The following is a 23,487-nucleotide window of genomic DNA, read 5'->3' as shown; positions in this document are numbered from 1 at the left end:
AATTTTATTTAATAAAAGAATATTGTTATACTTTTGAAAATAAATGAGTCTTGTTTTTGTTATGATTGATAACATTACTGCAAAAGGCGAAACAATATTTCCGTCGTACAATTTTGTATTCAAAATTTTATAATCCGTAACATCCTATTACACTCTGGCAAATAAATCTACAAAATGTTCACATTTAATATTGTCTATATGTATTTATTGATTGAATATGTATAATTTTTAATTCGTTAAAACATTTTTGTTTTTTTTTATGGAATAAAAATGTGTATGTAGTTTTTAACTCTTTTAAAGAATTTGTAGTAAAATTAAATATCTACGTGTATATAGAAAATTTATTTAAAAAATATATAAATAAGTAGTATGTGTAGTGAAAAAAAGTATAAAAAATGTGTAATAATAAACAAATAGTTCTAATCGAATTTAATATTTTCATGTTTTACCTTTTCAAGGTTAGTTTAGGGTGGTTTTCGTGGTGCAATCAGGGAGTGATTATGACACATAGCATCAAAATACAAATATAAAACAAACAACATGCTATGACGCGAACTAATTTACAGAAAATATTAAAACCAATAAAAAGATGACAAAATGAAAGTTGTGAATAAATACGCCCGACTAGCGCCGCCTCTGCAAACGTCGCTACCGTATTTCATTCACTTATGTTACCACCATTGCCATGAGGCATATTGTGTTGAGATTGTCCAGGTTGTTGATGATGATGTTGAACTGAAGATGATGCTGCTGTGGATGACGACGATGATGCCGGTGCCGATGAAGATGTGGTGGCTGCTGACGATGTTTGCTGCAACGATTGGTTGAGTAAGGCCAAATTACTGGCCTTCATGCGCGCTATAGTGGTATTTGCCACCCCTCCAAAAGCTGAGAGACATGGTGACATACAAGGCGTTGAGCAGAGGCTATTACTGATCTCACACTGGTCAAGTAGGCGGAGTAGCTCGTTGGTATCGGGTCCGCCATTGATTTTCTGCGCCTGGCTTTCATCTTTTTTGGAAAATAACGACAGCGCTGTTGTGAGATCCCACATTTGTATGTTGCCATTGCAATGACCCGTCAATATGAAACGAGAACCCATACGTGAGCTAACCTCACACTCATGGACACAAAACGATGTTATCGACGATCCGTCAACCGATTTGATCACACAGACCCGTTCACCATTCGAAGCCAAACGCACATAAAGTTGATCAGTTTCGGGTACAACCTTTTGCACAAATATTTGCTCATCATAATCACCGTAAGGACCGAAATCATTGCCAGCAACATAACTATAATTCGATTCAGTAGCTTCCAAAGACACGATTTTAAAGGAGGCCTCCGGCGTTGAACCAGGCTGTGTTGATAACATACCACGAAATCTGGTTAGACTCCAGGTCCGCACATGATGGTATTCACTGCACACAGATACCAGATATTTTTCAGAGAGCATAACTTTTGTTACAGGACTTTGATGAACTGTAAACGTTTCGAAAAGATGTGGACCATGACCAGCGGTTTCGGGATGCTGTACAATAATGCGTACGGCACCACTCTTTGTTCCATAAGCAATTTCAATCCAATTGCCACTAATGCCTATATAATAATTATAAACAACATTATATTGAAAATACAGCAAAAAAACTGTAATACGTCTTAAAAATGTGCAACTTACTTGAAGTTTTTGGTGTTAAATACACAGAAATTGCTGTTATTGGATCTAAATTTGGATCTTTATATAGTTCAGTAACCAGTAAATCATTGTCCTTCATGCGCAAGGGAAATTTCTGCATATCTGTAAAACGAATGTGATCATTAGGTTGCTAAAAAACTTACTTAAACATGTTGTTTAATCATTAATAATGATATTATTGTTTAATTAACGTTTATATATCAAAAAATCTTTGTTTAATATTTCTTCTCAAAAAATTAAATCATGACGCGAATGTTCTGCACCTAAAATTTAAAATCCTTTCGAATAAACTTAAAAAGTTGTTGTAAATAGAGAATGATTTCAACCTATTCTCATAAAAACATAATTTGTTGAAAGTTTCATGTTTTTTTTTGGGAAAAGTTCTTAATTGAAGATGTAATTTTCGAAGCAATGTGAATGACGTTAACGTCATATATTTAATTGAAAGAGTTAGATACTTGAATAAAAATTATAGCAATAAATTTTAATGTACTACTTTTTTGCATATTGAGTTAGATTGAAATTAAATATTCTTTAACTTACCTATATAATATATGGAACCATTGTTACAACCCAACAGTAAGAAAGAACCAGCCGAATCAAATGATAGAACTGGTACCAAATCCTGTATTTGCCAATGTTGGGTCATTGCATGCCAAACACCTATTTTACCCGACGATGACAAAGCTACCAATTGGCTACCAATAAAAAACAAATATTCTACTCGTACATTCAAGTTAAATGTACCGATATCGGTTTTATTCCCTCCCTCATGGATACTCCACAAGCGTATCTGACTGCCATAAGAAATAGCCACCATTTTACTGGGTATGGGTTCAGCCGTAGACATATTAACCTTCGAGTTTATAGCAATCCGTTCGATTGTGGAGTCTATGTAGGGAGAAGTGAAAACCAATTGCCAGCCATTGGAATCTTTGACCCGATAACAGGCCACAAAATGAGCATAGGCCACTGCAAACCAATTTTGATGAGCCTTAATGATTTGCACACGCAGGGGATCAACCCAATTTGAACTGAGAGTCGGCGAGAATACTAAACCGACATCGTTACGGATTAGTTTATTTAGGTCAGCTGATGAATTTCGAGAATGACGCATAAAATCTAATGAAGGATTTCGAGAATGTTCTCCACGATTGTTAGCCGGCCAGCAGCGGCTGTCTTGTGAAGTCGAACTGCCACGACCCAATCGTAAATCCCATGAAGAATTTCGCGAATGAGTGCTATGGCGATTAGAAACCACATTTGAAGGTTCTGGTACACGCACCATTGAACCTGGACGAGCATTTGAACCTGCCGCAGCCACACCCGATGAAGTTGATGGCAAGCATTGTTCCAGGGGTACCGGAATAGCAGATGATGATACCGCATTATTACGTGGAGAATTAGAGTCAATGGAAGAGCATCCCTGTTGTTGATTAACAACAATATTATCATTTGGCGGTATAGCAGGAGCTGGTAGAAAACCATAGAATAAAACATCTCCACATGAGGAATGATTCAAATCTTCACATAATGCCAAACGCTTTACCAATGGGGTCAATCCATAATATTCTGATTCGTGGCGTAAAGCTCGTATTTCACAGTTTTTTATATCAATTTCCTTTGTTCGTAAATAATTCAAAATTATGGAGAATAATGATGGATCTCTATCTATAAAAATTGCTCCAGTTTCATCTTTCAGGCTTGATATGCGGCCACTAAGTAAGGCGGTAAAAAATGTATCTGGTATCCAGGTAAGTGTTTGACGTGACGTTGAAAATCTATTATTTCAATTAGATAAAAGAAAGTAATTCAATAAGAACACAATACATACATCATTATTTTGTGTGATAAGTGCATCATCAACTAAAATCCACTTTTCTTCACTCAAAACAATAATAAATAGTACACGCAAAATAAACAAAACACAACAATTTGTTATCGTAATTTTTTGAGGTCTCTCCACCACACAAATTACAATACATCAACGTAATCAAGAAAATTAGAAATACATAGTAATAAAAACAATAAACAACATAAATTACATATTCTACATTACCTCTGACCCCCTACATTTAGATTAACCAAATCACCACTATGAGCAAAGTAGGACATCTCTCTTAACTGTCCCCACTTTTTTGTGGCTTCTGTATGGGGTCCGTTCTGCTCGGCTCACTCTGCGTACGTATTGTTTTGTTTACTCCGCTAATCGTTTCAATCTTCTTATTCAAGTGCTAATATGTAAATGAATTTCGCATTTAAATAAATTTATTATGACTAAACATTTAACTTCCAGTATGCAATTGTTTTATTTTTGGAAATCCACATATGAAAAAATAATTTAATCAATGTTTCCTACGTTGTTGACGTTGTTGCATTTTACTCGGTGGTGGTAATTTAGCGATTTTTCGTACAATATAGCTACTTTGATGAATGTAAATATCGTCACTTAAAATGCAAAATGACGTATCATCAGAAAATACGAAATTTACTTTTTCATTTATTACCATTTACCTGCTACCAAAAACAACCAAGTTATAACCAAAATGTAAGGTAATATCATCAAACTAAAAGTTATTGCAGATGTGAAAAGAAACATGCATATACATATATTAAGGACATTTATTACAGTATACAAATTTAATGAAGTAACCTTTTTAGTTTACATAAATAGTTATTAGTAATTAAAATAAATATAACAAAATTAAAAAGCCTAAACTTTTTTTATTTATGAAAAAATAAATATACTTTTATTTACATTTTTTTATTTTTTAATTGAAATTTTTATTTGGGTTTTAGAAAACAACAAATCAAAATTACATAGCATAAAGTGTACTTTAGAAACCAGATTTTTATATCAAAAATATCAGGTTTCTAGAAAGAAAAACAATGTGGTTGTTAAATGTCAATTATAAAAGTACTTAATTAAAAATATTTGATTTAATAATTTGTTACGTTAAAGATCTTAAATTAAATTTGTTTAAATAACATTATTTTCGAAAAAAAACTATTATTTTGAAAAACATAACTTTTGAATTAAAAATTGATTAATTTTTTTATTTAAATTCAAAACCAAACCCATTGGTCCAAATATTGCTTATATTATTTTCAGCGATTTTAGAAGAAAAAGTTAACAGCATTGACTTTACTGACGAAATAAGAATGTTGCCAGGTAAATTTATTGTAATTCGATTATTATCGACATCGATTTTCGGAGCCCGAACAAATTTCTTTCCTGATCGATTATAAATTTCGATTTTAATACTGAAATCGAAATATTTAAAATAAAAGTTATACTCTGTGATACAAGTACGGGAAATGTAGTATTATTTACATACATTGTTTTCATTAAAATTTAACAATTTATTAGACAGACTCACAGAAAAAAGTGATTTTGTTACCCCCTCAAAATAAACCTATGAAGCATAAATCCCAAATTATGTTGAGTTAATAACCGTTCGTGAGTTGGACCTTTTTATTTTAGTTTTTTTGCAAATATTTACATTTTCTCCCAAATGTCCTATAACACGCGAACTATTGCGAATATTGAAAATAAAATTAACGATTCAATTGAAGTAAATTTTTAAATATTTGAAATTACTTAAAAAATCGTTGGAAAATATAATAAATTGTGGAATATAATAATATTAAGGGCCAGACTAGACATAACGTTTACGCAGTTAGATGTGACTTGAAAAGTCCTTTCAAATGATAACCCAAATTGTATGTGTTGTCTTGGGAGAAAATGTAAATATTTGCAAAAAAAAACTGAAACATCATAAAACCAAGATTTATATTTCCTCTCCATACGAAGTAAGTCACTCCAATATGCATATACATTAGGGGGTAGATTTTTCACGAAAAATCGTATAGCAGAAACGCATTCTACGGAAAATTAAATTTTTCCCAAGAAACCATAGGTCTAACGATCAAAAAGTAAAAAATCGTATAGCAGAAACGCAATCTATCTTGCGCATTTCGTCTTTTATCCAATGATTTTTCAGTATATATATTTTTTTTTATTGGATAAATGACGAAATGCGCGAAAATCATCGTGTAAATTGCTTGTTAGAATTTTCCGTAGATTGCGTTTCTGCTATACGATTTTTTACTTTTTGATCGTCCATACAAATCGACCCAGCCTAATATACATACCTATATCTATAGTTTACAATATATTGAAATATGGTTTACAATGCCATATACTGCCTCAACTAATACTATTATGTATGTATGTATTTATTTTTTGTTTTTTGGAAGGATAAACTAAAATTTTAGTTATATGTAGCAAAATTTACTTTAAAAATTTAAGGAAATCATTTATTTTCTTTTAATTACTTTCACGAGCTACCGACATATTTTTCTAGCAATTCCTGTTTACGTTTTCTAAGTAAAGCATCTTCTATATCTTTTTGAGTTGGAACGGGAACATGAGCTGTGAACTTAGGTGCAAGTAATTCCATTGGATTTTCTTCCCTTCGAGAGTCCTTTGCATCTTCTGCTGCTTCACGAGCAGGTATTGATAGTGGATAAATATCATCATCATTGTCATCGTCATCCATTTCAGCATGACCATCACGAGCCATTTTTTCTTTCCATTCACGAACCGCTGTTTGAATAGCCAAATGTTCAATGCGATCTTCAATTGGAATTAAAATACCATCGTCATCATCTCTATAGCCATAGTATTCAGCATCTATATCTTTCATGAGTTCCGCTCTGGTTTTACGTGGAGGCGGTGGTGGTTCCTGTTCGAACAATTCGCGAACGCCTGGCAAATCTTTAGCCGCACCAAAGTACTTGTAGCCACGATTACCGGGAACCTCACGGCCTTCGGCATCAAACATTTTGGGACCATAGCGCCGATAATGTGGCCCTCCCAATGCCGATATTTGATTTTCCCAGTGCCGTTTTTCTCTAAGTAGTTTATTTATTTCATCGTTTAAATCGCGTATACGGAATTCACCAAGACCAGCTGCAAGTAGTAAAAATATAAGATTGGTTTATTTGCATATCAATGGATCCGAAAAATCTAACCATTTTGTATTTGAGCAACTTTGTTAGAAATTTCACGAATAATTTCTAAACGATATTTTTCACATTTTGGAAGGTCACTACACTCCGAAGCCAAATACGGTCGCCGATCTTTTTCACCAGATTCAATTTCTTTAGCAGCACGCCAACGAGCCAATGTGGTCCTATTTAAAGTTTTGGTTTAATTTTAACGTCTTTATTATTATTAATCTGACAATACTTACATGGCCTTTTCAGCATTGCGAGCCTATTAAAAAGTAAAGTAGTTTTATTAAAAGCATAATTAATAAAATTGAATATATTTACCATGTTTTTTTTCTTTTTCTTTGTGGTATTTTTAATAAAACGTTTTGTTTACAAAATGTTCAGCTGAAATATAATCAGTGTTGCAATTACTGTTGCACTGCTTTACCGATAGTAAAAATATCCCATTTCCCAACAAAGAATTTTTAAATTTTAATTAAAAAAATAATTTAATATCACGAATCGATTTTATATTTGCAATTTAGGTATTATTGAACTAAAAACGAATTTAATTAAAACTCTGCTATATTTTATGGGTAGTAAAAAATGTATAAAGCTCGCACTTTACATTTAAATATTACATTTTTGGAAATAATCAAAATGCATTCTTTTATAAATGTTCTCTAAAATCTGCAGAATTAGTAATTTAATCTTTTTAATCACAATATATTATTTAAATATGTATATGAAATTTGCATTTAATGTATATGTCTTAAATAACGCCATAGAAATTCGGATTAAAATATGCAAAAAAAATGTTTAACCTACATTTTTTTCACCAAAATGTGTGAATGACCCAAAATTCTGTTTTTTGCTAACAATTTTTTTTTCTCATCAACGATTTGTTTTCACCGTTTTCACACGTTATTCTCCAATTTTTTTCCATGAATGTTTTTGTGTGACACAAAATTTTGATTTTTATATGTTTTTTTGCCATAAATTTTTTTTTTATCACCAAACATTTTTTTTAACCAAATTAATTATTAGTATAAAACAGTTGCTTTTGAAAAAGTTTTTGGTTATTTTTATAAATTTTTTTTTTGGTTATAGAAATATAGTATAGAAACGTTAACATTTTTGGCAGGTCTCTTTTAGTTTACGAGTTATGTAACACGGATCAATAAGTTATTGCAATATACAAATTTTTTTGTAGATAATACCGGTTATATATTGCATCTCTGGCTCTTCTTCTTATTATTTTTCATTCATTAAAAAATTTCCCATACATTTGATTCCCGCCTGATTTAATTTGTCGCAAAAATTCGTGAAATTTTCACGCATTCTACAACAAACTACCAAACAAAAAAGTGCACGGAAAGATTGTGAAATTCAGCAGAAAATAAAAATAACTAAAAAACTTAATTCGTTGTGGATTGTAAGAATTTTAAATACAAAATTAAATAATTTAACTCTTATTTTGTCAAAGATTGTAATAATTGTAAACCGAAAATGCCTGGCATAGCTTCTCTTTCTAAAGGCGTCATTCCTGTAAGTTTATTATTCTCTACGTTGTATATTGATTTTGGTGATAAATTTATATTATATATTTTTGTAGCGCATTATGGCTGGGGAGGAGGTCGATTCGCCGGTTCTACAAATCCTGTGTGCCAAACGAATCAGAGATTCTGACCGCTTGCGTTTATTGATCTCAGACAGTCAATATTTCAATAGTTTTGCGATGCTGGCGTCGCAATTGAATGTAACATTTGGCGATGGCAAACTTAAGGATAACTCCATTGTCAGAGTTGACAAGTACATTACTTCCGTGGTTAATAAAAGTGATGCTGGAAAGTAAGTATAGACATACATACATATATATGTATATACGAGTATTAAATACATAGCAAAATCATTTGGCGTTGTACATACACATCAAGACGTCCCTGTGCGATTTTTATTTTAATGTTTCGGAATAAAAGCGGATAATGGGATATTTTTGTTCTTACAATTTTTGAATTTCCACATATCCCAAAATGAACATATCTATATTATATATGTATGTAACTATAATGTTATGGTCATAGAGAATTATACATACAGACAAAACACTTATTTTAGTCAAACAAAAATAAAGGCAACAGAAATGATATCTCTGTCAGTTGCCACCTTTAATACCATCCATAATCGACCCATAAGTCTGTTGTCGAAAACCTAACTCTCGCAACAATAAAATATTATTGTTATTTGTGTTATGTTTTTTTCTTTGACAAAACGGAGTATCTCGTCTCTATGTATACAGTAGCCCAAGAAAGTCTACATACAGGAAAAATTATTATGTTACTTTAATTTAAAGCAGTTTTTTTTAGTTTTTTTTTTATGAGATATATAATAATACATGTCTTATGTCGATTTTCAACGAAAGAAATTTAATTTGAATTCATGTATGTAGACTCTATTGGGCTACTGTAATTCTCTATGGATATGGCAATCACTGCAAAGTTGTATGATGTTTTGGAACTCACCCATTTTTTCCAACATTTAATATTTTTGAAAATATTCCTATAAAATATATTTATTCTCAAATTTGAATAATTATGGCAGATTATGCCCACTTCCACGAATAATATTCACCATTATCGTGGTTGGCGTAAACGTCATACGCCTACGACTGTTTCGTATTAGAATAAATATAAAATGCAAACTGTTTCTTTAATCTAGTACGAAACTGTCGTAGGCGTATGACGTTTACGCCAACCACGATAAGGGTGATTGTATTTACAACAATTTGAATTTTTTTAGTTTTTCATACAAAATTTAATTTCTTTTGAGGCCCTTTCCCGATTAAAATATTTAAAAAAAGTGTTTTGTGAGTTAAAATTATTTAAAAAAAATATATTGTGTTTTAATCAGAAATGAATGATCGCAGATTGATTTTTTTTCGATTAAACGCATCTTTACAAACTATAATTCACGAAAATTCCTTGTATGTATAATGAAATTCATAATTAAATGTCACATGTACAACACAAACATTAAAAATACAAAACTTATTTTATCCTTATACAAACAGCAATATCAAAAAATATGTAACCAATATTATTAAAATTTGTAAAGTGACCACGAACGTTTGCAAATAAAATGAGCTTAACGCTTTCAAAGCTAACTTAACAATCAACATAATTTGTTTGAATACATTAAATTGCAGTTATAGCAAATATTTGTTGGTTACTGCAAAACGTCAAATCAGCAATTTACTTTAATCAAATTGAATTAAATTTCACCATAACATTAAATTATGAAATTTGTTGCAGACATATTAAACTTAATAAATAGTTAACAATTCAAAACAAAAATTGTATGTAGGTATGTACACACATGGACAAAAGTGATCGTCACCTAACATATTTTATGTTTGGAGGTCCACCACGTGCAGAAAAATATTCGAACACAAAATTTAAGAACTGGGAATGATTTTAGAACATATTTATTTCATTTTAATTGAATAAAAACTTAAAATAAATGATTATGGCGATTAAAAATAACTAAAAACAAAAAATAGTTGCATTTCATGGGGACAAAAGTGTTCGTCAATTGCAGTTATGCATAAAAAAACATTAGAGTTAATATCTTGTTTGCTTTCCTTTCGATTTAATCACTTCTCGTAGACGGTTTTGCATTGAATGTACTAATTTTTTAGTAACTTGTGGTGCAATTTTTACCCATTCTTCTTTTAGTACTTCTTTAAGTCTATTCTTTGATGTTATATGGTGTTCTCTTATTCGTTTGTCTAAATGGTCCCAAAGGTGTTCAATCGGATTAAGGTCCGGTGACTGAGGAGGCGTTTTTAAGGTGTGAGGGGTATTGTATAAGATCCACAAGCGAACTATATCGGCAGTGTGCTTCGGATCATTATCTTGCTGGAAATAATAATCTGATTCAATGCCAAGTTTACGTGCGCTTTTTGCCAAATTTTCTTTTAAAATATTTAAATAGACATGTTTGTCCATTATATTTTCTATGAACACAAGTTCACCGACCCCACCCGAAGACATACAGCCCCATACCATTACTCCAGCACCCCCATGTTTGACTGTAGTTTGAATATTTTTATCTTGAAGAGCAGTTCCTTCCCGTCTCCAGACTAAAGAGCGACCATCCGACCGATATACACAGAATTTGCTTTCATCAGAAAATATCACTTTGTCCCAAAACTCGTTTTTCTTATTTAAATATTCTTTAGCAAAAGAAAGTCGCTTTTCTTGATTCACCTTGCTTATTAAAGGCTTTTTTCGACAAACTCTGGCATTGTAACCCTCCACATTAAGCGCTCTGCGTATAGTACGAGGATGTACCTCGTTTCCTGAGGACTCCTTTAATATTGCTGCAATTTCCGAAGATGGTGTTTTAGGTTCTTTTTTTATAATTTTTATTATTTCACGTTTTTCACGAACTGACAACTTTTGAGGTCTGCCGCTTCTTGGACGATTCTCACACTCCGGATCATTTTTGTGGCGACTTATAATGCTACAAATGGTAGTTCGGGGCCGACCCACTAATTCGCATATTTCTTTAATTGATTTGTGCTGCTTGTGGGCATTTATTATAATTTTCCGCTCTTCGATTGATGTTTCTTTTCTTTTTTGGCTCATTTTTGACTTAAAGCTCTTTTTTACGATCAATCTAACGAAACTTAAAAGTTAGAAGACTAATTTTGAATTTGACAAACAAGCCTACTTATAAAAGCGTTTAAAATATCACTAACAAGTGAAGTGACGAACACTTTTGTCCCCACTAAATGCAACCTACATTTGATTTTAGCTATTTATTTAGTAGTATATAAACATTTTGCAAATTTAGTTTTTACTAAAATTAAATAAATGTGTCGTAAAATGAAGGACTATTTATGATTAATTTTTTCTGACTTTTTTCTGAACGTGGTAGTTCATCGAACGAAAAATAAGTGATATGACGATAACTTTTGTCCATGTGTGTATATAATAAATATAATTTATTGAATATTTGTAGACGTGTTCTTATTATTCTGGAAATGACCGTTTTAAATTCTGGTGATGAAGTACAGCATAAGATTGGTGAACCTATCTCTTACACGGAAGCTTCACAGGAAAAATCAGCTCCAAAGCCAGCTGCTGCAGCACCAGTTGCCAAAAAAGAAAGCTACACTAATCACAATAACAATAATAATACTATGGATCAAACACTAAATGCCGGCTTAACTCATCCCATTGCAAGCTTGAGTCCATATCAAAATAAATGGGTCATTAAAGCTCGTGTTATGTCAAAATCGCAAATACGTACTTGGAGTAATGCTAAAGGAGAGGGCAAACTATTTAACGTTGATTTAATGGACGATTCTGGTGAGATACGTGCTACGGCATTCCGTGAACAAGTCGATAAGTATTACGATTTTTTGGAAGTGGATAAGGTATATTTCATATCCAAATGCCAACTCAAGCCGGCCAATAAACAATATTCGACACTCAAGAATGATTATGAAATGACATTCTCAAGTGATACAGTAATACAAGCGTGTGAAGATGAAGATGATACTGGTATACCAGAGATTAAGTACGACTTTGTACCCATATCCCAAGTAGCCAATTTAGAACCAAAGGTCGCTGTTGACTGTGTTGGTGTGTGCAAAGAAGTTAGTGATCTACAAGTATTCACTTCAAAGAACACAAATAAAGAATTCAAAAAGCGCGATTTGGTCTTGGTAGACACCAGTGATGCTGCGGTTACCTTGACTATATGGGGTGATGATGCCGTCAATTTTGATGGTCATGTTCAGCCCGTTATACTCGTAAAGGGGGCTAGGGTCAGTGAATTCAATGGCGGCAAAACTTTAAGTTTAGGCAATGGTTCTGTTATGAAAATAAATCCAGATATTCCAGAGTGCCATAAATTGCGTGGATGGTTTGATAATGGCGGTGGCGAAAATATTACAAATTCTGTTTCGGCACGGTAGGTTCTTTTATTTAATTGCAAGTATTGATTTCAATTACGCTTAATTTGCATTCAATTTCAGAACTGGTGCTGGTGGCGGAGGCTATAGCACTGAATGGCGTACATTCCATGAGGCTCGTAATTTGGGTACTGGTGATAAACCAGACTTTTTCCAAACTAAAGCAGTTGTACATCTTATAAAGAGTCAAAATGCTTACTACAAAGCATGCCCTCAACCCGAATGTAATAAAAAAGTTGTGGATGAAAACAATGGACATTATCGTTGCGAAAAATGTAATGCTGTATTTCCCAACTTTAAATATAGACTTTTGGTTAATGTAAGTATTTTTGAATTATTACCTAAACTATGTATATTTCTCTGTGACAGTATATATTAGTTTCACATCCTTATGAGGTTTAAAGATCATTAGCCAAATAGAAGTGTATCCAAAAAATTAAACCGAATATCGTTATTTTATTTATAAGTTTCTATTTTTTTATTTTTTTCTAATATATATTTAGATGAGCATTGGTGATTGGACTTCAAATCGTTGGGTTACATGTTTCAGTGACTTGGCTGAACAGCTTTTGGGTCGCTCAGCTCAGGAAATCGGTGATGCCATGGATAACAATCCCACTGAAGCAGAAGAAATATTCAGTTCCATTAATTTCCAATCATACATGTTCAAAATACGTTGTAAAGTCGAAACATATGGAGTGAGTAGCAATCTGTTATTGTTTGATTTGGTTTATTCTATAATCATTTTATATTTCTCCTTCAGGATATGTCTCGCAACAAACTGACAGTTCAGTCGGCCACCCCCATTAACTACAAGGAATACAATAAATATTTGATAAATAATTTGAAAGAATTAACTGGTATTAATAAGGCCTAATTTTAAGTATTTTTCTATTATTATATATGTTTGTATCTTTTATTTGATGAAATTTCAAGTAATTTTTATGTTTGTTATTATATACAGGAAATAATCACATTGCTAAAATAAAATATATCTTTAAATTTAATATATAATTGTGTTTATACTTTTAGGTTTATTTGTTAAGATAAATTTAGCGCCATCTATTGTTCGGCTTGCTTTTATTTACAATTTTAAATTTTATTTTGAATAATATGGCATCTCCTGTAAGGATTTTGCTATGCAGTTACGTGCAGTCTGGCAACACTTATAAGGTATACCAAATTCTTTAAGAGTATTGCCAGACTTTTAAAACGCTTTTTTTAATTTTTTAAATTGAATATGTAAAACCAATAGATGGCGTTAAATTTATTTAAACTATACCGCCTAAAAGTATGCTACAATACTTTAGCACCAAAGAATGCTACCATACTTACCGATACTGCGCAATAATAGCATTGCCAGAATATTTGTATGTATTTGCAAGTCGTTAAAGTTTAAAATTGTTCTTCATTCGTTTTATTTGGTGAATTTATACCATTATTTTTTAATCGTTAATAAAATCAAGTTATGAACACTTTTCATTTTAATTTATTTATATATGTATATATTAATATGCATATTACTATAGGTTTAATATATGTGAATTTCATTGTTTAAAATTATTTAAGGTAATATTTTTTTATTGCAATTAAAAGTAAAAACTATGATATTTGGAATTATGCATTTTTTTGTGTTGTTATTTTTCACTTAATTTTTCAAATATATTTGACTGACTAGTGGGATATCAATATATATTGGATATTAGAATGTAAGTTTTTAAATAAAATGTTTAACATAGGGTATTTTCATATGTATGTATTTTATCAAATCTAAAATAGTTATAAAGAAACAAATTAATATTATGGTATAAAAAAAATTTACATTTTTTTGTTTGGTTTTCTTCTACTAAAATAAAATATATAAAAAAAAGTTCGTTAGTTTTTATTTTTATTAGCAATACATAATTTTAAATTCATGTACGAATAATACAAAATTTTGTTTAAACTATTTTAACATGAGTTTTATGATTATAAAGTAATGCCTGCATTGCACAATATTTCGATTTTTAATTCTATATATAATTTTTATGTAAACTACTTAAATTTTTATATAAAAAATTGTGGTGTTATAATATTTTCGTTTTTAAAGACTTTTTTTGATTTAGATTTATTTCTTCAATACGAATTTCACAACTTTCGATTATATTTTTCAATATTTTGATACTTAATTATTGATTGGATTATATTTTGTTGTTGACAATTTTTCTTGAGTTAGGAATAGAAACTTTTTGATTAAACTGTGGTTTTCTTAATAATTTGTTAATTAAATTTATGTCTATTATTTGTTTTTTTAGTAACTTTTTAAATTTTAGTTACAATTCCAAAGTATAAATATTATGTATTTTTTTTTACTTAACTTTTTTTCTGTAAAATTTCTTAATATACGCATGTTTGTGAAGACTTTTTGCGAAGACTATGACTTGATTTGGAATATTTTGTAATCGTTGGCATAATAGGAAAATAATATACATAACTAATGCATGTTTATATATTTTGTAACAAAGTTTTTTTTTATCGAGCTTAAAAAATAATTGGCATATACATATTTGGGATGTTTATACTTTAATGGACTTAAAACAATAATTATAACCCTTGGTAGGAAAATACATAGAGGCATTTAATTTTGTGCATGTATAAATTAAATAAATTATCGGCAACAACATCAAGCAACTGAATGAAATATTTGTAAAATATTGTAAAAAACAGTGACGTGAATACCTTCAATACTTTTGCGAATTGAGTTTATTCTTAATTTTTTTATTAAAAAATATACAACTTTAGAGACATATGTATATAATTAGCATTTTAATTAATATTTGTGCTAATGGAAGTTCTAAAAATGTATTTAAAATTTCGGTAAATTGTGGAAAAAGCAATAGCGCTTTCATAATAAACCAGAGTACGATATGATAGAAAAACGATTTTACCTTATGGGGGCGATTATGATATCATATTTTGTTATCATAGGGTAATATGAAAATATATCAAACCAAAATTGAAGTTTTAAATTTTTCACTCGCTTGATTATGTTAAAATTCAAATCAAGTTTTCTACTTTTAAATGCTCATTATAGGACGAATTAACCAAACCCATATCGTATATAGTTTATAGCCATCTAAGGTTGGAGATCTCGGACAATTGTAAAAAAATATAAATGTTTAGGATCGAATAACTTTGGAACGCGTCATTCAGTTATACAAAATTTGGACTTAGTTTTATTTTTAAAAATATTTAATTTAATTAAAAGTACATTACATATCTATATTTTAAGAAAAGATTATGGTTAAAAAACTACCATAACTTTAGAACCCATTGGAATCCCAACTTGTAATTTTCATACAATAATTATAAAAAAGAAAATAAATATATCCGTTTTTGAGATATCCTAGGATAAATTATATGTGATTGATACAATATGAGCCATATACGATATGGGCTTGGTATGTACATCTTATAATGCACAGCAAATATTTTGCTTCCAATAAAATAAATAAAGGAAGCATAAACATTTCGTTAGCTTAGTATGCAAAAGTGATAAATCCCTTTTCACAATTTTTGTAGGAGACACAAAAAACGTTCTAATGTAATTGATTTTTAATATTTTTTTAATCTGCTAATGTAGTTTGGTTACATATTAAATATGATTTAGAGGAAGTTTTAGGCCCTAATTTTGTAAATCACGTCACCAAAGTGATATTTATGTGGAAAGTAAAAACAAAATTTTAAAAATTAGTTTTTGTTTCCATTTGGCTGATATAATAATATTGCAATTATTACAAAATAAAATGGAATTTAGCATACCAGAGTATAACAACAAAATAATTGTAAACTTTGTTTAAGTAAACATTCTAGTGTTTTGTATTAAAATCTCAATTTTCATATAAAGTGGAGTTAGTACGTTTGCACAATAAGATACAAATTTTAAAAAACTTCAAAAAGAAAAATAATTTAACAGTCTGTTCTATTACATGCTAGTTTTTACTAGCTTTGGAAATGTAAACAAAATATTGGAAAATAGTAAAACTAGCAAGCAAACTTTTCAAACAACATACGAAAGCTGAATAAAATCAAATTTAATTTCATTGAATAAATACGCGAACATTTGTTAAATTTTCTTTTCTTTCAGGATTTCGGATTATTTTATCGAAATAATTTCTATAGAATACAGAATAAAATCTATAGCATGGAGATACTATCGATATTTTTGGAAATTATAAGCGAAAAAGATATCATAATTCATGGAAAAATTATATCGTAAGGAAAGCTACTACACTTTAGTCCGTAAATACTATCGTTAATGATTCGAGAACGATTATCACATATCGTTATAATATCGTTTGGTTTATTGTGTTCTTTCTTCAGAGTGTTTTCAATATGTTTATAGTCTGTAGAAAAATGTTGTAATTTTGAATGCAGCATTTTAAAGTATTTAGTTTCAATAACTTCCATCCAATCCATAGATACAAAATATGTATATAAATTCCATAAACTTTTATTATAGGAGGAATCAGCTCGAGCTTTGACTTGTAAACTTTATCAATAGAATGGCAATATACTATTTTTTTTTTAGAACGTTTCCTACTTTTTATGATTATATATTATCCTGTTGTATTTTGTTTTTTGTTTAATAGTTCAATTGAGTTTAGATATTTTAGATGTACTATATGTATTTAGAAAGATTATTCTTTTTATATCTAGGTTTATACCTTTACTTACGTACAATCATAAGTGTATATCTTCTTATTTGCTATTGTTTTTTGAAGACAGACGTTTAATTCCTTAAGCATGTCATCGCTGGCCATATGAGAAATCGGTTTGTGCATGAACGTGTGAATGACGACAACCATGTGAGTGTGGTGTGGATGCAAAAGCATTAATTGATGCGGATGATGCAGTTGTATTTGTGATTGTTGTGGTGTGATCTTGGGATTGAGATTCTTGTGAGAAGTACTCATGAGTGTGAATTTCCGGTGGTTCGGATGGTTTGTAACGTGGTATTGTTACAGGAGCGGTCGCAGTTGCTGCTGTTCCGCCTGACGATGTAGTTTGCTGATGGTGACAGTGGTGCGCATGATGTTGATGATGGTGATTATTGATATATTTATTAATGTACTGATGTTGTTGCTGTGGTTGGTGTTGACGATGATGCTGATGGTGTTTTGCATCCTGCAATATATTTTGCGATTGTGTTAGGGACCCTTGGTTGTTTGTTTGGTCAATCAATGTTGGATTCTCATTGTATATGGTGTTGAGCGTTAGAAGAGAGGTGGATGATGTTATAATGTTATTTGTATTTTTATCAATTTTAAATGTAAGACCACAGGAACAATGTTCTATAATGGAATTTCGACGCGAAATTGATGATTCCATAGAAGTGGGTAGAGATGAGGGTAGAGTATGTACTTGCTTGTTTTGCCGTCGATAGTTGTGATTGTGCTGTTGATGATGTTGCTGCTGAGCATTTTTCTGAGAGGATGAAGAGTGATGAGGAGAATGATGGTGATGATGAGAGTAATGAAAGTTATATTTGTCTTGTTGCTGTTGTTTTGGTGGCTGATATTGACTTTGGTGAGTGAGATTTTGATTGGGTGATTGTGTGGTATTGGTATTTAATGTCAGAGATGTAAGTGATTGGGATGCATGTACGACTGCCTGTTCGGTGAACATGGTTCTAGTAGGTGGTGGTGAGGTTGTGGGCGATGATGATGTCTCTGTAGTCGTGTTTACTTCTATGCTAGATGTGGATGTTGGTGATTGATGGCAGCGACATATTGTAACTCAAAAAGTGTTGCCAACATCACCCTGAGATTCATTGATGTCGTGTGCAGTGGCCACAGGTGTGGCTTTTGGTGATACATAGCCATCATTGTGGCCATTTTGTTGTTGATGTAGATGGTGGTGATGATGATGATGTAAATGGGAATGATTTGCGTTTTGAGCTTGATTTGTTAATAATGGTGGTGTGGATGGGCCCGATTCAATGGATGACTCATGCGTGGCTATGATGTTTAATGATTTTGGAGGTATCGGTGGTGGCGGCATGGGCACTTCCTCCAAATCAAATGAACTGGCTGAATTTTCCCGTTGATTGATATTTAATGAGTTGACGGCATATGAACCATCCATACTGCCATTCGAAGACATGCGACAATGATCACGATGATGTACCGTACTTAAGGAATTCGAGGAAGATTCTTCACTTAGATTATTTAAATGATTCAATTCATGTGCACTGGCAGTTGATATGCCCGAATCCCTAAAATCATTGGGAGCATATGTAACATTTAAATGATTTAAGTCAGAATTATGACAGTTATGAGTGTGCGTTAGAGAGTGTGGAGCCTGATCAGCTTCGGGATCATCAAAACTGATATCGACAACAGCGTACTTTTGATTATGTTGGTGTGATGTGGAATGTGGCCTTCGTGGCATACTTGATACCGGCGAATCGGTTGAAAAATCATTGAATATCATGGGATTTGAGGCTCGTTTGTCGGGTGTTATGCCTCTAGGTGGTAAAGGAGGTGCACCAGGAGATCCCGGCAAATTGATATTTCGTTTGGGTGGAACTTCAGGTCCATCTAATGACATGTTTGAACTAAAGTTTTGAGATCGAGGACGATTGGGTATAGGAGGGGCATTCTGAGGTTCTACTCTTGTATCTCCAACAATGCATAAATTTTCTTTGCTCAAGGTTTGATAGGAATTGTTATAGCTAGATGGTTCGACTGGTCTTAAAGTTTCACCAGGCCTAGTATATATTTCGTCGTGTTCATAATAATTCGAGGCTGATATCAGTGAGGTGGGTCCACTGTTGGTACCTAAACTCATGGTTCTTTTCTCTGTAGGCAATGGTGGTAGTGGAGTATTAACAATACTTTCAGAATGTTGCCTCTTTAGACGTCCCAAACCCGAAAGACTTTGTTTCAGCTGTGAAAATCTCTCCAATAAACGATTGTGCAACGGTTGCACACCTGCGGGTGCTAGTTGGCCGTGTAATTCGAGAGCTTGGTCTAGAATTTGTATCTTTTCCAAAATTAAGGCCTTTAGTTTTTGTACATTGGCCTGTTGTCCCTGACCTTGGGGAGATTTATGGAATTGCTCAGTGAAAAAGGCCTCTTGGTATTTACTTATACCACCCATTACGTTTGCATCTATAATGCCCTGTAAACGCATAGAGAATGGGTTTATATTACGTTTAGGATCATTACGATATTGCACTATTAAATCCCACAGTTCTTTGCCCACATTGTTCATAGTTTCGCAAGCAAATTCGACTGGGGTCAGTTCTTGCACTGATTTATGTTTCACCTCAAACCATCTCAATATACCAGGTAATGGACAGGCTATATCAAGGGTTGTGCGTTCTATCCACAACGACTTAAATTCGTTATCTTTATCTACAGTACCTTTGTAAATAGGACGATCTGATATGAAGCGACTAACATCATTTACTTCATAAAAACGAGCAATTTTCTCGGGAACTGTAACCATGGCAGTTTTTAAAGCTTGTGCATCTGCTACAGGACGAACATAACTAATTTGTATATATTGTTCAGAAGCAGTTAAGATAGAATTGTCCGGAGCACTATTGTTAGTTAAAATTTGTGCGGTAGGAAATTCGGTTTGTAAGCGTTGTGTAAAAGCACCAATGCGTTCATATTCCAAGCCACGATAAACGAATTGTTTGTTCTGAAATTAAAAAATGGGATATTATCAATAAGTTTATCATTTTAAATGACAACTAATACTTACTCTTACGAATAATGGAAATCCTAAGCCATAAAAACCAACTCTAAAATATTCTGGTTCTGGTCGCAGTTGAGTTAAAATATTTTGAAAAAACTTCGCTTCTAATATTAAAATTTCACTTAGTTTATTATAATCGAAACGTCTCGTCTCATAAAGCAAAGCCAATTCTTTGCATAAAGGAATACCTTTTTCCCAACATTTACCTTTATCAAAATATTTGAGTATCTAAAATTAAACAAGCCAATTGTCAACATAAACATTTGGAAAATGTGAATTTTAATTCTACCTGATGATATAATTTTTCTTTACGTTGCCATTCCGGTTCTGCTACAGTATCATTGGAAGGTATCACCATTGACTCACGATCCCATGCTAACATATTGGCGTATAGTTTTAAAGTAAAACCTGCCTCAGTATAGTTTTCAGCTTGTAAATGTAAATCATGTAATTTGTAAATATATCTGAAATGGTTATGTTTTTGTTAATACATATACACATGTAAAATATATTTCTAATTTTAATAATAATGTTGAATTACCTCAAATACATTTCTTTGCGATTGATTTCATTTTTATAGAAATTCAACAAGTTGACTGTGCAGGACATGCGCTTGTCCCGATTCTCTTCACCTTGCATGACGCTGCGATAATCCAATAATCGTTCTAGTAGACGTGTTACCGATGCTATAAAAGCAGTACCAGCATCCCTCCAAGTTGGATTTTCATTTTGAACTTTTTCAAGAAGACTTGATAAAAGAAATTTATATTAATCTATTAGGTTAAATACATGTTTAAAATGTGTAAAAATTTGGACTAATTAGTAAACTATTTACTATTTATTGGAAATTTAAAATACTGATTTGTTTATCATTAACTTAATTTATTACTTCCTGTGGTTACATTTCACTTTTAAAATTTCATACGTTCACAATTAATATTCATACTTATTGATAAGAACTTGTATACAATATAACTGCTTGCTGCAATAACTTGATAAGATACACTAATGTGAACACTGATTTTATTTGTTAATTCTCAGTATTTTATTTTTATTTATTTTTTCAACAACCGAGTCTATATTTTGTGGCTTATCGAGTTATTGCAGCAAGCCCTTTTATTAAACAGTTTACCAAATATATTAATTTGACAACTACCACAACTTTACAGCAAAATCAAATTAAACATAAATACAAGTTCTAATATAAAATAAATTTAAATACAATATTCGATATTCCAACTAAAATAATAATTTAGTTTCGATAAGAAATGATATTTTTAAGCTCGATATTATTATACAAAATTTAAAGTTCTCCAGAATTTCGTTTATTTTTGATATAGATATACATACATATATATTTGATATATCTAAATAAAACTGTTTATAACATTAGAACTGTTAGTTAGATTTTGATATCATAATAAAGTTAAAGAATCGTAAGATAAAGTTTTTCTTTCTAGAAAATTGTCCAATTCTGTTTTTAATGTATTTGAATGATTGTATTCCATTAGTTTTTTTATCTACATAACTGATTCAAATGTGGTCAAAATTTGGTGAAATTCTACTTCCACAAAGTGGATCAAAAGATCAATTGAAATATTACTTTTGTTCTAGATGTCTACTAACACAAACATTTTAAACTCAATTATTTCGATATGTGCAAATCATATGTTTTTGCGGATGGTATTTTTCTTCTTTTTAGTACGGGCTTAATAGAAAATAATTTCCAGATTAGATTTAATTATCATTTAAATGTTATCCTTAATTGGATGAACTTTAGTGATCTTAGTGTAAATTTAAATAATACAAAAATTATTCTAGAATCCTACAATTAACATTGATGACACGACTATTGAGAGTGTTGTCTCTTTCAAATGCCTTGGCATTATTATTGACTCCAGCTTAAAATTTAACCCTGCGTTACTCGCAACTGATCTGGTTGATACAGGAACTAATTTTTTATTGTAATTTTTTTTTTTTTTGATAAAATAATATTTTTACTGCAATTTTTTGTATTGCTATTTTAAATACATTACATTTAATATTGTTTTTATGTTTTCGAAATAAAAAGTGAAGAGATTATTTTCAAACGCACCTTTTTTATTGATATCAATTTGATACATTGCGAATAGTCTCGATTTAAAATGATTGCGACTAACGGAGGGTTAATCTGCACATTGATAGGCTTTCTAAAAAACATATCTGACATTAACTAGACTTTATGTCAGACAAAGTTTAAACTTGTTAGATAGCTTGCTAATTTTACAGTGCATAGAGGTCGTATCTGGTACTTCGGTAGGCTTTATTGATTGTCTAAAGAGTATACTTAGAAAAATTGTTAGGTATATTTTTGATTTAAAGCCGTGTGATCATAACCGTAATTTAAAATTTTGTATTGTCAAAAATTTTTGTTTCCTCCCGATATAATTGAATTTTTAATCCAAAACCCAGAATATATGCATTATATAATTAATATGTGTAGATATGTATGTATTTGATTATTTTAATATTAAACAATAGAAACTAAATAAAATGTAGGTGATAAAAAACAAAAAAAAAACTAAATAAATAAAATAAGCGATGAATGCAGTTTAAAATCTACAAAGCAAAATGATGATTTAATAATAAATTGAACTTACACTAAACTTAGATGTTCCCTTTTTGTTTGTGAAAGCATTATGGTTATAGAAAATGGTATATTTGTTTTTTATAAAGTTAGCAATGAATATATGAAAAAGCTATTAATTGTTAAGTTTTTTTTTATTAATAGAACAAAACATAAAACAATTGCAAAACAACATAAGATTTACAACGGACAAATTTTGTATATAGTATGTATTTATGTAATTGCTAGATTAAGTACAAAAATTATATTAAACACTTACATGGTGCTGAAAAGTTCACGATATTCATCATCGCCCTTATTTTCACTTATTAATAAATCTAATTTATCAATAAGTTCACTTTCAACTAAACGGAAAGATCCTCGGGCACTCTGAAATATAAATTTATTTAATTTGAATGTGTAATTTATGTATTTAGCTAAAATTAAAGATGTGAT

General features: G+C 30.9%; 5 protein-coding genes across 7 annotated transcripts in view; 1 reads left to right on the top strand and 4 right to left on the bottom strand.

The window, feature by feature from the left end:
- Nucleotides 1-177: 177 nt before the first annotated feature.
- On the bottom strand, nucleotides 178-4,004 carry LOC135964058 (BTB/POZ domain-containing protein KCTD3). Its single transcript, XM_065516119.1, has 4 exons — nucleotides 3,756-4,004; nucleotides 2,240-3,477; nucleotides 1,679-1,798; nucleotides 178-1,599 (listed from the first exon to the last, which is right to left on the bottom strand). The coding sequence occupies exons 1-4, from the start codon at nucleotides 3,809-3,811 to the stop codon at nucleotides 659-661; spliced, it is 2,355 nt and encodes a 784-aa protein (XP_065372191.1). The 5' UTR covers nucleotides 3,812-4,004; the 3' UTR covers nucleotides 178-658.
- Nucleotides 4,005-5,968: 1,964 nt separating this feature from the next.
- Nucleotides 5,969-8,954, bottom strand: LOC135964066 (pre-mRNA-splicing factor ISY1 homolog). 2 transcript variants are annotated; one of them, XM_065516127.1, is made up of 4 exons: nucleotides 8,946-8,954; nucleotides 6,955-6,978; nucleotides 6,734-6,894; nucleotides 5,969-6,671 (listed from the first exon to the last, which is right to left on the bottom strand). In XM_065516127.1, coding segments are annotated over exons 1-4 (822 nt in total). In that variant the 5' UTR covers nucleotides 8,948-8,954; the 3' UTR covers nucleotides 5,969-6,036. The 2 variants fall into 2 exon arrangements, with proteins under 2 accessions (XP_065372199.1, XP_065372200.1); XM_065516128.1 differs by lacking the exon at nucleotides 8,946-8,954 and adding an exon at nucleotides 7,037-7,054 and having other exon boundaries at nucleotides 6,955-6,977.
- On the top strand, nucleotides 8,046-13,691 carry RpA-70 (replication protein A 70). Its single transcript, XM_065516124.1, has 6 exons — nucleotides 8,046-8,242; nucleotides 8,310-8,545; nucleotides 11,720-12,676; nucleotides 12,741-12,996; nucleotides 13,181-13,375; nucleotides 13,441-13,691. The coding sequence occupies exons 1-6, from the start codon at nucleotides 8,204-8,206 to the stop codon at nucleotides 13,552-13,554; spliced, it is 1,797 nt and encodes a 598-aa protein (XP_065372196.1). The 5' UTR covers nucleotides 8,046-8,203; the 3' UTR covers nucleotides 13,555-13,691.
- A 452-nt stretch (nucleotides 13,692-14,143) lies between these two features.
- On the bottom strand, nucleotides 14,144-18,344 carry LOC135964065 (uncharacterized histidine-rich protein DDB_G0274557-like). The gene has a single exon (XM_065516126.1). It carries the CDS (start codon nucleotides 18,342-18,344, stop codon nucleotides 17,466-17,468), a length of 879 nt encoding a protein of 292 aa, XP_065372198.1. The 3' UTR covers nucleotides 14,144-17,465.
- Nucleotides 18,345-18,455: 111 nt separating this feature from the next.
- spg (dedicator of cytokinesis spg) overlaps nucleotides 18,456-23,487 on the bottom strand; it is an 87,998-nt gene continuing 82,966 nt past the window's right edge. Inside the window, exons 8-13 of one of the 2 annotated variants that reach the window (XM_065516122.1) lie at nucleotides 23,312-23,421; nucleotides 23,066-23,083; nucleotides 20,968-21,174; nucleotides 20,716-20,890; nucleotides 20,433-20,654; nucleotides 18,456-20,369 (exon numbers count right to left, since the gene is read on the bottom strand). In XM_065516122.1, the coding sequence (XP_065372194.1) occupies nucleotides 18,456-20,369; nucleotides 20,433-20,654; nucleotides 20,716-20,890; nucleotides 20,968-21,174; nucleotides 23,066-23,083; nucleotides 23,312-23,421 (2,646 nt within the window). The remainder of the gene's footprint in view (nucleotides 20,370-20,432; nucleotides 20,655-20,715; nucleotides 20,891-20,967; nucleotides 21,175-23,065; nucleotides 23,084-23,311; nucleotides 23,422-23,487) is intronic. The other variant, XM_065516123.1, reaches the window with a different exon arrangement.

Source organism: Calliphora vicina, chromosome 1 (genome assembly GCF_958450345.1).
Source record: "Calliphora vicina chromosome 1, idCalVici1.1, whole genome shotgun sequence".
NCBI classification, from domain to species: domain Eukaryota; kingdom Metazoa; phylum Arthropoda; class Insecta; order Diptera; family Calliphoridae; genus Calliphora; species Calliphora vicina.
This window is presented reverse-complemented; position numbering and strand designations above follow the sequence as displayed.

Coding starts and splice junctions, on each gene's coding strand:
- LOC135964065 (XM_065516126.1), bottom strand. CDS start 18,344: ATGTTCACCGAACAGGCAGTCGTACATGCATCCCAATCACTTACATCT.
- LOC135964066 (XM_065516127.1), bottom strand. Junction 6,895..6,954: donor CGCAATGCTGAAAAGGCCAT/GTAAGTATTGTC, acceptor AACTTTAAATAG/GACCACATTGGCTCGTTGGC. Junction 6,672..6,733: donor AGTTGCTCAAATACAAAATG/GTTAGATTTTTC, acceptor TACTACTTGCAG/CTGGTCTTGGTGAATTCCGT.
- RpA-70 (XM_065516124.1), top strand. CDS start 8,204: ATGCCTGGCATAGCTTCTCTTTCTAAAGGCGTCATTCCT. Junction 12,677..12,740: donor ACAAATTCTGTTTCGGCACG/GTAGGTTCTTTT, acceptor ATTCAATTTCAG/AACTGGTGCTGGTGGCGGAG. Junction 13,376..13,440: donor GTAAAGTCGAAACATATGGA/GTGAGTAGCAAT, acceptor TTTCTCCTTCAG/GATATGTCTCGCAACAAACT.
- LOC135964058 (XM_065516119.1), bottom strand. CDS start 3,811: ATGTCCTACTTTGCTCATAGTGGTGATTTGGTTAATCTAAATGTAGGG. Junction 1,799..2,239: donor TGGTTCCATATATTATATAG/GTAAGTTAAAGA, acceptor TTCGTTTTACAG/ATATGCAGAAATTTCCCTTG. Junction 1,600..1,678: donor TTTAACACCAAAAACTTCAA/GTAAGTTGCACA, acceptor ATTATTATATAG/GCATTAGTGGCAATTGGATT.